We start from the raw sequence: 14,098 nt of genomic DNA, 5'->3' as shown, positions 1-14,098 counted from the left end.
AAAAATAAAATTTGGCAACGCAAGCCCTCCTGAGCATTTAGATCCTTGTAGGTGGGTCTTGCTAATACGACTAGGTTTATTCGCCCATATGAAAGAGACAATGGTTTTATCGAGTGTTTTAAAGAAAGTTTTATTAATTAAAATTGGGATGTTTTGAAAAAGATATAAAAATTTTGGCAATACTATCATTTTAATAAGGTTTACACGTCCTGCTACTGACAATGGTAGAGAGGCCCATCGGTTCATATCCTGCCTACATTTGTTAAGGACTGCCATAAAATTTTTCTTAAAGGTAGCAGGGAAAGAGCGAGTAACCTCAATTCCCAGATATTTAAGACCATTTTGGACCCTCCCAGAGGGCACTTTATCATGTTTTCTCCACTGGAAGGGGATCCCAGAGGGTACTTTATCACGTTTTCACAACTGGAAGGGGACCCCAGAGGGTACTTTATCATGTTTTCTCCACTGGAAGGGGATCCCAGAAGGCACTTTATCATGTTTTCTCCACTGGAAGGGGATCCCAGAGGGTACTTTATCAAGTTTTCACAACTGGAAGGGCATCCCAGAGGGTACTTTATCATGTTTTCTCCACTGGAAGGGGATCCCAGAGGGTACTTTATCATGATTTTCCCCACTAATTGGCATCCTAGAGTGCCTCATATTACGTTTACTTAACTGGAAGGGCACTTCTACATGTTTTCTCTATTTAAGGGCATCCCAGAGGGCACTTTATCATGTTTTCTCCACTGGAAGGGGACCCCAGAGGGCACTTAATCATGTTTTCTCCACTGGAAGGGGACCCCAGAGGGTACTTTATCATGTTTTCCCCACTAATTGCCATCCTAGAGTGCCTCATATTACGTTTACTCTACTGGAAGGGCACTTCTACATGTTTTCTCTATTTAAGGGCATCCCAGAGGGTACTTTATGTTTTCTCCACTGGAAGGGCACCCTGCAGAGCATTGCATCACGTTTTCTCCACTGATGGGCACTCGATTATTTTTTCTCTACAGACATCTGAGAAGATGCTTTATTATGTGTCTTCATTCGAGGGCATTCTAGAGGGCACGTCATCATGTTTTCTCCACTGTTAGAGCGTCCCACAGAGCATTGCTTCATGTTTTCTCCAGTGGAATGGCACCCTGGGGAGCACTTCATCATGTTTTCACCATTTAAGGGCACCCTAGAGGGCACTTTATTACATTTTCTCTACTGTAAGGGCACCCCAGGGGAAACTTCATCACATTTTCTCCACTGTAAGAGCAATCTGGAGGGCATTTTATCATGTTTTCTCCACTGGAAGGGGACCCCAGAGTGCCCCTCATCACATTTTCCCTAGAAGGCCCTTAATTGCATTTTCTTTACCAAAGCGCATTCCAGGGGACACTTTATCACATTTTTTCCACTAGAAGGGAATCCCGGGGACACTTCATGTTTTCTCAACTGAAAAAACAACGTGGAGGGGACTTAATTATGTTTTCTCTGCTAAAGGGCATGCTAGAGGGAACATCACATTTTCTCCACTAGAGGGGCACCCTAGAGGGCCCTTAATTGTGTTTTCTCCATCGAAAGAGCAACCTGGACGGCATTTCATCACATGTTCTCCACTGGAAGGGGACCCCAGCACCCTAGAGGATACTTGATCACATTTTATTTACTGGAAGGGCGCCTTAAAGTGCACTGCATTACGTTTTCTTCATTTAAGGATGTCCTAGAGGGCACTACATCACATTTCAATCTACTGGAAGGGCGTCTTAGAGGGCTTTTGATCGTGTTTTCTCCACTAAAGTGCACTTTATTACATTTTCTCTACTGGAAGAGTACCTGGGAGGGTACGTCATTATGTTTTATCCATTCAAGGGGACACTAGAGGACCCATAGTTGTGCTTTCTCCAATAAAGGGCACTTCAGGGGGCACTTTCTTATGTTTTCTCCACTGGAGGGGCACTCTAGGTCGCACAGTTTTAATCCCAAAGAAGGCTGAGATGTGTTCCTTTAACGGTGGGCGGGGTTTAGACCGAGAGGCGTACACACCGACATCCAGCGGGCGGGCTCTGTCTGACAGGAGGAAGAAGGCTTGACTGGCAGCCGGGATCCAACCTTCAAAAGCCGGCTGTATTTTCTGTCTGCTCCCTGCCTTCAGGAACACCGGGATCTATGGCTAACAAAGGGATGAACCTGTGCAATGTGTGCTGCCTGCTGCTTTACGTTATCACGGCGGTGCTCGCGGGGTGAGTCGCTTGTACGTGTGCGGTGAAACAGCATCGCCAGGTGGTACACATGTTCCACTGTGATTGGTCCAGAGCAGCTGTGCATGTGTGGAGTGAACGGGAGCAGCTCAGATAACTCCATAATAAGTGTTTTGCTGTTATCTAGCTCAGAGTTCATATTCAGGACTGTAACCGCCATGTTTGGATTGACTAGTTAGCTTGTAGCTAGCTGTTAGCATTCATACCGCTGCCTGTGAAGCTGCACCGGCCGGCTTCCTCCTCCTGTGTCTGTAGCTAGCTAGCTCACTGTCACCAGAATAATTCACCCTGTACACACAACAACAGTGTTATCAAGCTCCCGCCGTCATGTGTCGTACATTTTGTTCTCTCCGTGTCGTCCATAACTGTTAACGCTACCTTCCTGTCTGTAGGCGAGACTTCTATAAGATCCTGGGGGTGAGTAAGACCGCATCAATCAGAGACATAAAGAAGGCCTACAGAAAGCTGGCTCTGCAGCTACACCCCGACAGAAACCAGGATGACCCCAAAGCTCAAGACAAGTTTGCAGATTTAGGAGCAGCTTATGAGGTGAGTACACACACACAAACACACACACAGCTATTGTTGTGAGCTAAAGCTGAACACAGGCACCGGAAACTCATTCAGACTCAACAGATAAAGGTTTTATTTAAATAACTGTCTCTAACTTCAGACTGATGTCGTGGGGTTTGTGTGGTAAATGGTGATTGTGTGCGGAACAGCCGGAGGCACCGATACAAAAGACTTTTGTACGTTAGCTGTTTGGTTGTTGTTGGAAACGACACGGCCGCTGTGATTGGTCGATTAGACCGTGTGGCTGCATCTGATTGGCTGTTACGCAGCACAGCTGGTATCCAGGAAAACAAGACGTGGATCAATCGGAGTGGATTCAGATCAGAGCTGCAGGTGTTTCCCTATCAAATGTTCACATTGCTCCTAAAAATAACAGCGGTGGAGTGTAATAAAGTAAATGTAAATACTTTTACTTTACTTCATTTCCATTTTATGCAACTTTATACTTCCTCTCCTACATCTCAGAGGTAGATATTGTACTTTTTACTGTGCAACATTTATCTGACAGCTGTAGTTACTTTTCAGATCACAGTCCCTTTCCTGTCAAGTGAAAATTGCTTATCTCCAGATGTGTTGATTTTGACTGTGTGTGATAAAGTGAAGGATGAAATAAAGGCTAAATAAACTCTTTAAAAACCCTCCTGGAGCAGCTGAAACGCATCGTCACAAAGCTGAGAACAGGGCTGGTTTCTGACGCCATAAAAAGGTGACTTTGTAGAGATATGTGATCGTCACAAGACAGCCACGCTTCAAACATATGATGATCTTATAGAATATGATACATTGCTGTAGATTAAACTACCCAACAGTATATAAAGGTGTGAAAATGAGCACAACTTTAAACATCTACAGCAGGAAAATGACACATACGCATTAATGCAGCCTGGCTTTAGTATGAAATATCAGAATCGTCCAATATGGTTTTTCCACCACTGAAAGTCTCTGTGATTAGTCATGTGATTGGATATACAGACAGTGGATACACACATGAACACCTGAACAGTAAGATGTAAATCAGTATGCAAATAATACAGCTTTAGTGAATACTCTATCATTCAAGCTTGTGTAAAAGATAGTGCAGGGTATTGAAAGTTCTGCAGTCAGACGATACCTGCATTCGATCTTTCCTGTACCCAGATCCAGGAAAAAAAAAAGATTATTTGTACGGTTTTTGCTCGGAGCTAATCACAGCAAGCGTTCTTTGATTTAACGCGATGTATGATTGGCCCTCTAAATCAGCTGCTACAACCCACACAGTCTGTGCTGTGGTGAAGTCAAGTGTGGCACTTCAGCGTGCCGAGATGCCACCAAAACTGAATGCTTCTATTCACATGATGGGTATCTAAAGAAGTTAAACAAAAAGGTATCAAATGAAGTAATCTAAGGGTACTGGTATCTGATTTTTTTTTTAACTACACCCAGTTCTAGTAAAAGAGCTGTTTGAGCTTGTGTTTTGTAATGTTGTATTGAAAAAGTGTTTGTTTTATTCATTCCACACATTGTGCTAAACACAGTGTAGACTTTGTTTGCTGTGGACTGACAGCTTGTATTTTTGTAGGTGCTCTCAGACGAGGAGAAAAGGAAACAATATGACGCATACGGAGAAGACGGACTCAAAGAGGGTCACCACAGCTCACACAACGATATATTCTCCAGGTGGGTTTCATGAGCTCAGGTGGTTTTATACAGGAGTAAAGTCCAGTGGGATTCTTTACTGTATGCAGCTGAATGGTTAATGTGAGGTCAAGTTAAAGGGCCAGTTCACCCAAAAGACAAAATTTTTCCTTCTCCACCTTGATACATTTGAGATAAATATCCTGTGTGTGGCGGTCACAGCACTGAATGATCACATTAAAAAAAACTCAGCAGTGTGTCTTTGCAGAAACAGCATTGTGGTTAATCTGGATAATCCACAGACGTCATCAGGGACAGATTACCCTCGAACTACTTTTTTGTAACATCAACAAAAAATAGTTAATATCAAAACCACTGACTTTGTGTTCTGTGGATTATTGAGAGTGATGGGTCAAACTGACCGTGTCAATGTGACACTGATTCTGAAAACAAACATTACTGTTGAATTTCCTGGGGGATTTTTCAGTCCTTTGAGTGGAATAAATTTAACCAAAACTAGATAGAGTCAGATAGAGATAAAGCTCCATAACAATAGTCATAACTGACAAAGTTTTGGTGCAGAGTTATGCCTCAGTGCCAATGACAGCTGTGGCCAGAGGCATTATGTTTTCATTTGCTTTCCCCTTTCGTGAACACGATATCTCAAGAACGCCTTGAGGGGCTTTCTTCAAATTTGGCACAAACGTCCGCTTGGACTCAACAATGAACTGATTAGATTTTGGTGATATTTTGGTGATGTAAGGTCAGTGTTACCTAATCATAACACAAGAATTCCTATACTAATTATGACGAAATTTCACATTAATGTCCAACACTATAAAGTAATGACATTTTATATCCAAAGGTCAAAGGTCAGCTTCACTGTGACATCATCATGTCATGCAAAAACACTTTTCTGGCTGTTACTCGACGTCATAACTCAGGAACAGAAGGAGAGACATTTAATCAAATACTGAATTTGTGTCACTAATTTTGGGAGTCCATCTTGACACTGTGCTGATTATATAGATCTTCTGTGTTGCCAGGCTGAAGATCTGTGTTTTGCCCCAAAAATACACTTAAACCCAGTTATTAAATGTCCTGTCCTGTGTTTATGGAGTCTTTACTACATTTATTATATGATTCTTGATTGACATGGATGTGAACTGCAACTAGACTGGTTGCCGGAGATAGATCGTGAGGTGGTGATTTTAGTTTTGTAATTAAGGTGAACCAGCCCTTTAGGGACATAGGTCTACAACATTAAATTATTTTGGGGATATTTCCTACAAACATGCTCAAAAAACCTGGATATTTAATGTATCTGCAATGAATGAAGTTGTGTTTTTGTCTGTACTAAAAGCCTCCTCTGCCTCGTTTCCTTCTCTGTAGCTTCTTTGGTGACTTTGGGTTCATGTTCGGAGGAAACCGACAGCAGCAGGATAGGAACATCCCCAGAGGAAATGACATCGTACTAGACCTGGAGGTCACGCTTGAAGAGGTGTACTCTGGGAACTTTGTGGAGGTGAGGAGCAAATCCTGTTCTCTAAATTGACAACCTGCACTCATTAATCATATCTGAAGTCTGTGTCACGACTGCTGTGTGTTTGATTGACAGACATTGATGTCATTAAGTTGTTAAACTGAGCCTGCAGCTGTCACGCCGCAGCATGCACTGATTCATCATCTGATTTACTCCCTGACTGTTTACTTGTTTACTTTTTGTTTATAATCTTTTCTAAAACTGCTCTGTCGAACAGGTTGTACGCAACAAGCCTGTAGCCAAAGAAGCTCCCGGCAAGAGGAAGTGTAACTGCAGACAGGAAATGAGGACGACGCAGCTCGGTCCTGGCCGCTTCCAGATGACTCAGGAGATGGTGTGCGACGAGTGTCCCAATGTAAAGTAAGTCATTGCTTGTAGTTAAACTCTTATTGTTATCACGATTCTGAATAGTGCAGGGAACACAGATTATCTACAGTGCTTGATTTCAAGGCCCTGATCTCCAGGGCAGGAATTTCACAGGTGTCACGAGAGCTATAGCCATCTCGGCCCCTCTGTCTGGCCATGATTCCCTTCCCTCATCCATCAGCCACTGTGGCCTTGGTGCTCACTCTCTGCCTTTTTATTTTGTTAAATTTGTGTTTTATTTCTCTTAGAGTGGGACACATTTTATTTAAAGGGCATTATTGCTCTTAGAAATTGATCCGCCCCCTTAAGTGAAATCAGAATCATGTTTTTTAACTTACTGCTTTGATGCCCCAGCATGGTGCTGTAGCCCCACTACAGGCCAATCTGTCTTGCCCCTAAAATAATGAAATTTTAGGCCTCGTCGTTTTGGTTCCCAGTAAAATGAGACCTGACCCGGGATTCGAATCAAGCTGGTTCCAGCTTATACCCAGTCTAACTGAGCCTGGTAGGGTCCACCTCTATTGCTGCAGATCCTAAGTCTGTGTCGTATGTCTACCAGCAGAATGTGCATTGATCATAGGATGTGTCATACTTTACTTGTTTCTCTTATTTTTTCCACTGTATGTATATTAATGAGGATAGGCAGAATAGCCTCAGGCCAGATCACACAGAAAGCGTTTTGCTGGTTTCAAAACGCAAGGCGCTCTGCATTGCCTTTTTTTTGTTTTTTAATATTGAATGCCACTATTAAAAAAAGAGTTTGCTCATCGCCTCCTTACCCTAAACGTCTTGTGTAATCAATCTACTGTTTATTATTGTCTGTATCCTGCAGTAATCAGTGTGTAGCTGCTGCCATGTTGAGGCAGAGGGTACTGTCTGTAGCTCTGGTTGAGGGTGAGAGGCTGTCAGCAGATAAACAGAGATCTGTGTGGGTACATGAGACCCTAAAAAAGAGGCTGGATCATGGGGAGTACCACCAGTTGGTCCAGGAGCTTCTCCTCCATCATGGACGTTTACAGGCAGATTTTAGGATGACTCAGGGGCAGTTTGACAACCTGCTGTGTATCTAAATGAATACTAACTACAGGAAGTCCATTGGTCCTGCCAAGCGACTGAGCACCACCAGTTTCTCCTCCGTTGTTTACGGACTGTAAACTTGTTGTTGTGACCACCACAAAGACCCGTCTCTCAAATCATCCTATTGGTTAATGGAGAGAAAGCAGAGATGACGTGGGGCTCTTTTCGGCTCCGAGTTGAAGTTTTTTCAACTCGAGGAGCTCAGAGTGCTCCAACAAAAGCACGAGGCACCTGGAGCGCAGAAACATGAGGTGTGCAGCAACAAAAAAACAGCAAGCAAAAAGCTTCATTCTCATTAAAAACAATTACAAATCGCCGCCTCCAGCTGCTGAAATGCTTTCTGTCTGAAGCCCAGCACCTCTCTGAGTTACACAAAATACAACCTCTAAAATGATCATACAGTTGAATCATCACCTCTAAAACAGTCTCAACACAAAATCTATCATTATAACCTTCATATAGTTAGGACTCACTGCAGGACTGTTGTGTTGGACTGAATTTGTCTTCGCTGGTTTCACCAAATAATCTGGCAGCTGAGTGTTTATTAGAGTTGACAACATGTGTTCTTCTTCTGTGTTCTCCACCACAGGCTTGTAAATGAAGAGAGAACCTTGGAGGTAGAAATTGAACAGGGAGTGAGAGATGAGATGGAGTACCCCTTCATCGGAGAAGGTAAAACTATGTAAAGCTTCATATAAATCATATGTATGTTTATTTTAAAATAAATGTTATCTGTTGTTAACATGTTACATGTGACCACAGGGGAGCCTCACATCGACGGTGAACCTGGAGATCTACGATTCCGCATCAAAGTGTTAAAGTATGTATAAGCCAGATTTCCTGTGTGTCTGTGACTTTCAACAAAATACTTACACTGCAGAATATTCAGTCAGTGACATACAGTAACATGATGCGGGGATGTTTTCTTTGTAGACATCCTGTGTTTGAACGCAGAGGAGACGACTTGTACACCAACGTCACCATCTCCCTGGTGGAGGCGCTGGTCGGCTTTGAGATGGACATCGTACATTTGGACGGACACAAGGTTCTGTACATACATGGTGTTGTTACAGAGCTGTCCTGATATGGAACAGTTATTCAGAGTGCACACCATTCAGATAATTTACAGTTTCATATTATCACAAAAGAGAGGAGTGTGTGATTGAATGTTGCGTCTGTCTTTGCCTGACAGGTTCATATAGTGAGAGATAAGGTCACAAAGCCTGGTGCTAGAATGTGGAAGAAAGGAGAGGGACTGCCGAACTTTGACAACATCAACATTCGAGGTTCCCTCATCATCACCTTCGACGTGGAGTTTCCTCAGACGCAGCTCGATGAACAGCAGAAAGACGGTGAGAATGAAGGTTAAAGGATATTTCTCCTGACGGGATCAGTGCTGGGAAATTATTTCATGCTCTACGTTAAGGTAGAGATGCCAAATGATAACGAAGCTCTGAAGCTTGTTTCACTCCAGTGATGGACATGTTCCAAAAACAGTTTGTCTGAGTTTGTGTCAAACAAAGACAAACAAGTGACTGATGGCGTCTGAAGCTTCTGACGTCACCGGTACTTCAGAAAGCAGCTTCATTTCCTCTGATCAGGCCCGACCCTACACCCACATTTTCTGTCCAAGCCCAACCCGAGTGCAAATATATTATATATTGTATCTATCTCCCCCAGTCGGTAAAACTCCTGCCATTTATGCACAAGAGCTGCTAGTTTAATTTAAAGAGAAAAAAAGAAAAGTGGTAAGAACCCGACCTGATTCAGGCCCGGGTGAAATGAAATAAGAAATTATGGCCTGGCCCAAACCCGATTGGTCAGGTCGAACCCAATCAGACTCGGGCAGAAAATCAGAGCTGTAATGGGATGGTTGTCAGGACATTCATTTATATATTAATTAATATTTTTAAGTAGTTTCCCAGAGCGAAATGCCAAAAAACTGAAGGTCCTAGCTTCTCCAATGTGACCATTTGATTATTTTTCTTAAACTCATATCATAAGAAGTTTTTTTTTGTTTGTGTTTTAATGTTCAGGCAGACGGGGGAATAACACCTTTAGACTCTGTAAACATGCAGTGATCAGTTGCCTTTTTTATGGACATTTTATTGACTAAATAATTGTCAAATATTTTAAAAATCATTAGTTGCAGACCTAATTACGTTCCCTAAATTTTCCCGACAACACCTAAAACAGCCGATAGTCATGGCACATTTTTGTTGCTCATCTCATACATATATATTTATGTCTATATTTATACAGATATAGATTTTTTTTTTTGTTGTTGTTGTCTTTGATGTGTTGCTGTTGCTAAGAGTTGTCTTTGTGCTGTTGCAGGTATTCGAAGTCTCCTGAAGCAGGGATCTGTACAGAAGATTTATAACGGACTACAAGGATACTGACACACAAACAGACATAGCCTGGACTGAGTTACCTGCCACACACACACCAAACACAGTCTCACACACACACACACACACACACACACACACACACGCACACACACACACCGTCAATCAACAGGACCTTGCTCCACAATTCTGGCCAGGGTGTATTTATTATTTTCAGATTGTTCTCAGGATGGCTCGAAACCCAATCTGTTTTTAATGTTCTACATTCTGACGGCAGCAGCACAGGTGCAGATGTTTTATTTGTGTGTATAAATGGGAAGGATGCCATGTCTTTGTTGTACTTTTTGTCCCCACATCTTATTGTAATAAGACCTTTTTGTTTGTTTTTTAAGAAGCAAAAAAAAAAACCAAATTCACTTGTTTCTATCTGAGTGAAGTTAAAAACAAACACTGTCTACTAACATGTCCATGAACCTGTCTGGGTGCCGCCCACTACATCTGAAGATGAGCTACTGACAAACTCCACACCTGAAGAAGAAAATCCCGACAACTTTCAACCAATCAAAAGATGCCCTGTGATTTTTACTAGTTTTATGAATGTACCAGCAGCACCTGTTGACTGACGTCACTCTGATCGACTCCTCCTCAATAATACTTTGTAAATAAGGAAGAACAAAGCTCATCTGTTTGTTGTGTTTTAGTTTTCCTAATTCATGTTGGCTCTTCTGTTCACATGTTTACAGCAGGAGAGCCGTCCGCATTGCACAAACCCCCCGGTTTACTGAACAAGAGTTGACCTCTTCAGTGAGACAGTGAAGTTTAATATGTTTGGAGGTATTTGGGCCCTTTGCACATCCTCCAGCACCACCACACACACACCTGTGACACTCTCTCTGTCTGGGCTTCAGACTCAAAGGGACTTCAGACCAGGAAGCATCAACATCCACGCTGGGTGCTGCTGCTCCTGACGGTTTGGTTTCTAATGTGGTTTCAGGATCTCACTTGTCTCTGTTTTTACTATCGACTGCAACGCTGCCTCCCAATGTTCTGAGAGTGTCATGGCCTTAAGGGGATAAATGTACTTTTGACTGACTATAAATAAAGATTTCTACAAATTCTGATGAGATGTCATACCCCAGATTCACCAGCAGAGGGCATTAGAGTCTAGTTAGTGGTCATAAGTGAGTCGCCCTGACCTCCAAGAAGCAGGGAATGTAGTGAGTGTAGAGTGGTGGACTTTATTTGTCCTGAATTCAGACTGACAGGTGGCACACTGAGGTCAAAGTTCGAATGTAGCTGTGGAGGAAGAGCTCCCTGAGATGTCTAACATGAAGCAAAAATATCCTTTAATGTGAGAGGACATCTGGTGTTCCTCACTGTTACAGTGGTTTTGGAGAACACATTTGTTTCTGACTTAAGAAGCACTATGGTAATGTCAATGTGCTGCTTTATTTTTATGGACAACCAGCCTATATGAAGCACAATTAATGGCCTTACATGTGTAGATTCGTAACACATTAAAACAGGATTGTTGTGTAACTCAGAGTGTTACCTGTACCAGTAGACTATTTAATTACATCTGTACATAAAATGAGACGTGAAAAGTCTTTGGCGATTAGACCCCATCGTGATCTCACATATTCCAGGAGGGAAGTGAAGATGTAGTAGATTAGGAGACACACTATGGAGTCTAGACTCTGGTGGTGATGATGAGATGAAGAAGGAGCTGAGGATCTGGGTGTGAGGAAGAGTCCTGGGCTCTGGATGAGGTGACTGGAGGTGACTGGGGTCTAAAATGACAGCTGACTGGAGCAGAGAGGAGGCGAGATTTAAACATGAATGACTGAAGGAGATCATGGCAAAGTTTGATTGGTTAACGAGAAGAGGGAACGTCCATAATCAGCTGATTAGAGGAAGTGGTGGGACAGAGAGAATTGTGAACAGATAAAGCATAAAGTCTTCCTGATTGTACTTACGCTGAGCTTCATTTGTTAGCATCCACCTTTTTGAAGACAAGTAAAAGCTTCAAAATTCACAGTGGGGTATTTACTGATGAATTTCATGTTGCAGAACAAAACATGAAAGTCTCTTGAGCTTGTGTAATTAAAAAAAGCCTCACTGACTTTGAGAGAAGGGAACTGGGAGCGCTAAAATGCTAACTCATTTCTGGGTTTTAGGACTTATTCCTGCACCATGCTGTAGACTTTTAGTTAAATTCCTATTTACACATCCAACAGAGACAGAGAAACATTGCTTAGGTTAGAAACTAGGGAATGCATGGTGTCAAAGAGGGTCGCCACAAGTGTAAGTGTACAAGTGTGTGTGTGTGTGTGGTCCATGAGATACTGTAGGAGGCTGACCCCCAACATGTCCTGACCTTGTGACCCCTCTGTGGTTTTACCTCTCTGTGTGTTTTACAGTAACGGCTGCCGTCTGAACACAAGTGGTTCAGTGTCAGAGACATCAGACCCAACACACACACACACACCCCGCACCTCGTGGGCGGAGGGACTGTGGGTGGAAGGCTGTCGGAGAGTCTGTCTGCATGGGTGGAGCAGGGGATGTCCACAGAAACATATCCATGATGGTAAGTTTCTGGTGTGGTGAATGGTGAACACATCTGCCCTCCAGTGTTCATGTCACAGACTGTGTGAGTGTGGAATAATCTCCCACAATAGATACTGCATGTGTGTGTGTCGTACATACAGCATGTGCTTATGAATGTGTGTGTGTGTTGCGTGTGTGTGTTCATGTGTGTGGCCAGTCTGTGTGTATAATGAACTCCCACAGAGATAGCAGGGCTGTGGTGAAGGGAGTTTCCTCCGCGGCCCGCCGCACATCCCGGAGTCATTTTCAGCCTGAGGAGGCTCCAGAGAGGAGAAGAGAGGCTTTGTGATGCTGCTCAGATAAAACACGTCGCTGTCTCACCTCACAGCTATTACACCCTAATAGGACCTGATAGACTCAGACAGTAACACACACACACACACACTAAAGTCTGAGCATGAGCTGCATCTCTGCTCTGTGTGTCAGACTGCTGCACTTCTTATTTATAATTCATCACACAGAAACTGAAGGTGTTTCCGGAGACACAGCCCACAGTTACACGTTTAGGATTCAGCACCTGGACAAATATTTGTCTCCATGTTTGTTCGTTCAGCTCATATTAGAGTCTGGGGCCAGCTGCAAAAAACATTTTAAGTTAAAGTTCGAGTTAAGGTCTTAACTGATTTAAATTGAATTTCCTTGAGATAATATCGGTTGCACAAAACATCCCTAAATCTTCTCCTTAAGGTTTTCTTAAAATGTTCACTTAAGTATTTATGATTTTCTCCTTGTCTTGGTCTTATACTTAAGGAATCCCAAGAATATTCAGAGAAATTGCATCACCATAAGCACAAATACTGACGTTGGGACTGGTAGATAATTTCTGTTGCAGGGTTCAAAGGGTTAAATGTACCAGATTGCAAAAAAATCCCCCTCCCTGTGGCGGCTGGGACACCCTGTTCTCTGCTAAAACAATATGATTTAAATTTAAAAATGAAATTGATTTGAATTTCCTTGAGATAAAATCGGTTGCACAAAACACCCTTAGGTCCTCTCCTTCAGGTTTCCTCAAAATGTTTACTGAAGTCTTTGTCTTGTACTTAAGGAATCCCTTAAGACCTTAGCAACCAAAGCAGGGTAAAAAAAAAAACCAACTTAGGGTATCTCTGACTCTATCTTAACAACATGACCGAGTTTATGGTGATAAATTAAAAAAGATGAGAGGAGTGTTCTGTGACCAGGAGAACCCAGTGGACACACAGCGGCTTTAGAGGATTGAATGGTGAATCCATCACAACGCTCTCTGCTCAAAAAAATGAGCATATCTCAAAAACTAAATAATGTACATAGTACAAATAACATATGGGGTGTGAAGAAATTTGTTTCTAAATTTTAAAAATTTTCAGACTAATATGTTTTGTGTTGTTATTTTGTAAAATCTGATGAAAAAACGTCGGTTGGTGGCACGTCGGTGTCAGTTGCACAAAACACCTCAATTTTTTTGTATAACACTTTAGGCTTAATTTTTCATTCATTGAGGGACCTACATAAGGGTGTGGGGTCTTTAGTTAAGAAAGAAAGTTAGGGCATTCACTGCAGTGAAAGAGATTTTACAGCGATAAACTTTTACAGTTTCCATGACAACCATTTGTTTGCTCACACTGGAGCTTGTGACACCTAAAGGCTTTTGTGCAATGGTTTAACTAACTTGAAGAAATTCCTTAAGTACATAACAAGCTAAGGAGAAAACCTTAAATATTTAAGTGTATATTCTAAGG

The 14,098-nt window shown here is 42.4% G+C and overlaps 2 protein-coding genes across 2 annotated transcripts in view; one reads left to right on the top strand and one right to left on the bottom strand.

Moving 5' to 3' along the window:
• Window positions 1-1,375, bottom strand: part of LOC126393409 (proline-rich protein 36-like) — a 24,727-nt gene extending 23,352 nt beyond the window's left edge. The window contains exon 1 of the mRNA XM_050049566.1: window positions 1,366-1,375. Coding sequence (XP_049905523.1) covers window positions 1,366-1,375 — 10 coding nt within the window. The remainder of the gene's footprint in view (window positions 1-1,365) is intronic.
• A 657-nt stretch (window positions 1,376-2,032) lies between these two features.
• On the top strand, window positions 2,033-10,894 carry dnajb11 (DnaJ heat shock protein family (Hsp40) member B11). Its single transcript, XM_050049123.1, has 10 exons — window positions 2,033-2,231; window positions 2,642-2,798; window positions 4,381-4,478; window positions 5,829-5,961; window positions 6,197-6,339; window positions 8,012-8,094; window positions 8,185-8,242; window positions 8,356-8,467; window positions 8,615-8,774; window positions 9,760-10,894. Exons 1-10 carry the CDS (start codon window positions 2,158-2,160, stop codon window positions 9,822-9,824), a joined length of 1,083 nt encoding a protein of 360 aa, XP_049905080.1. The 5' UTR covers window positions 2,033-2,157; the 3' UTR covers window positions 9,825-10,894.
• The last annotated feature ends 3,204 nt before the right edge of the window (window positions 10,895-14,098 follow it).

Source organism: Epinephelus moara, chromosome 7 (genome assembly GCF_006386435.1).
Source record: "Epinephelus moara isolate mb chromosome 7, YSFRI_EMoa_1.0, whole genome shotgun sequence".
NCBI lineage: Eukaryota > Metazoa > Chordata > Actinopteri > Perciformes > Serranidae > Epinephelus > Epinephelus moara.
This window is presented reverse-complemented; position numbering and strand designations above follow the sequence as displayed.

Bases quoted from the DNA above. Each gene is read 5' to 3' on its own strand.
- dnajb11 (XM_050049123.1), top strand. From the start codon at position 2,158: ATGGCTAACAAAGGGATGAACCTGTGCAATGTGTGCTGCCTGCTGCTT. The intron at 2,799-4,380 runs GTGAGTACACAC...GTATTTTTGTAG, and splicing joins ATTTAGGAGCAGCTTATGAG to GTGCTCTCAGACGAGGAGAA. The intron at 8,775-9,759 runs GTGAGAATGAAG...GTGCTGTTGCAG, and splicing joins CGATGAACAGCAGAAAGACG to GTATTCGAAGTCTCCTGAAG.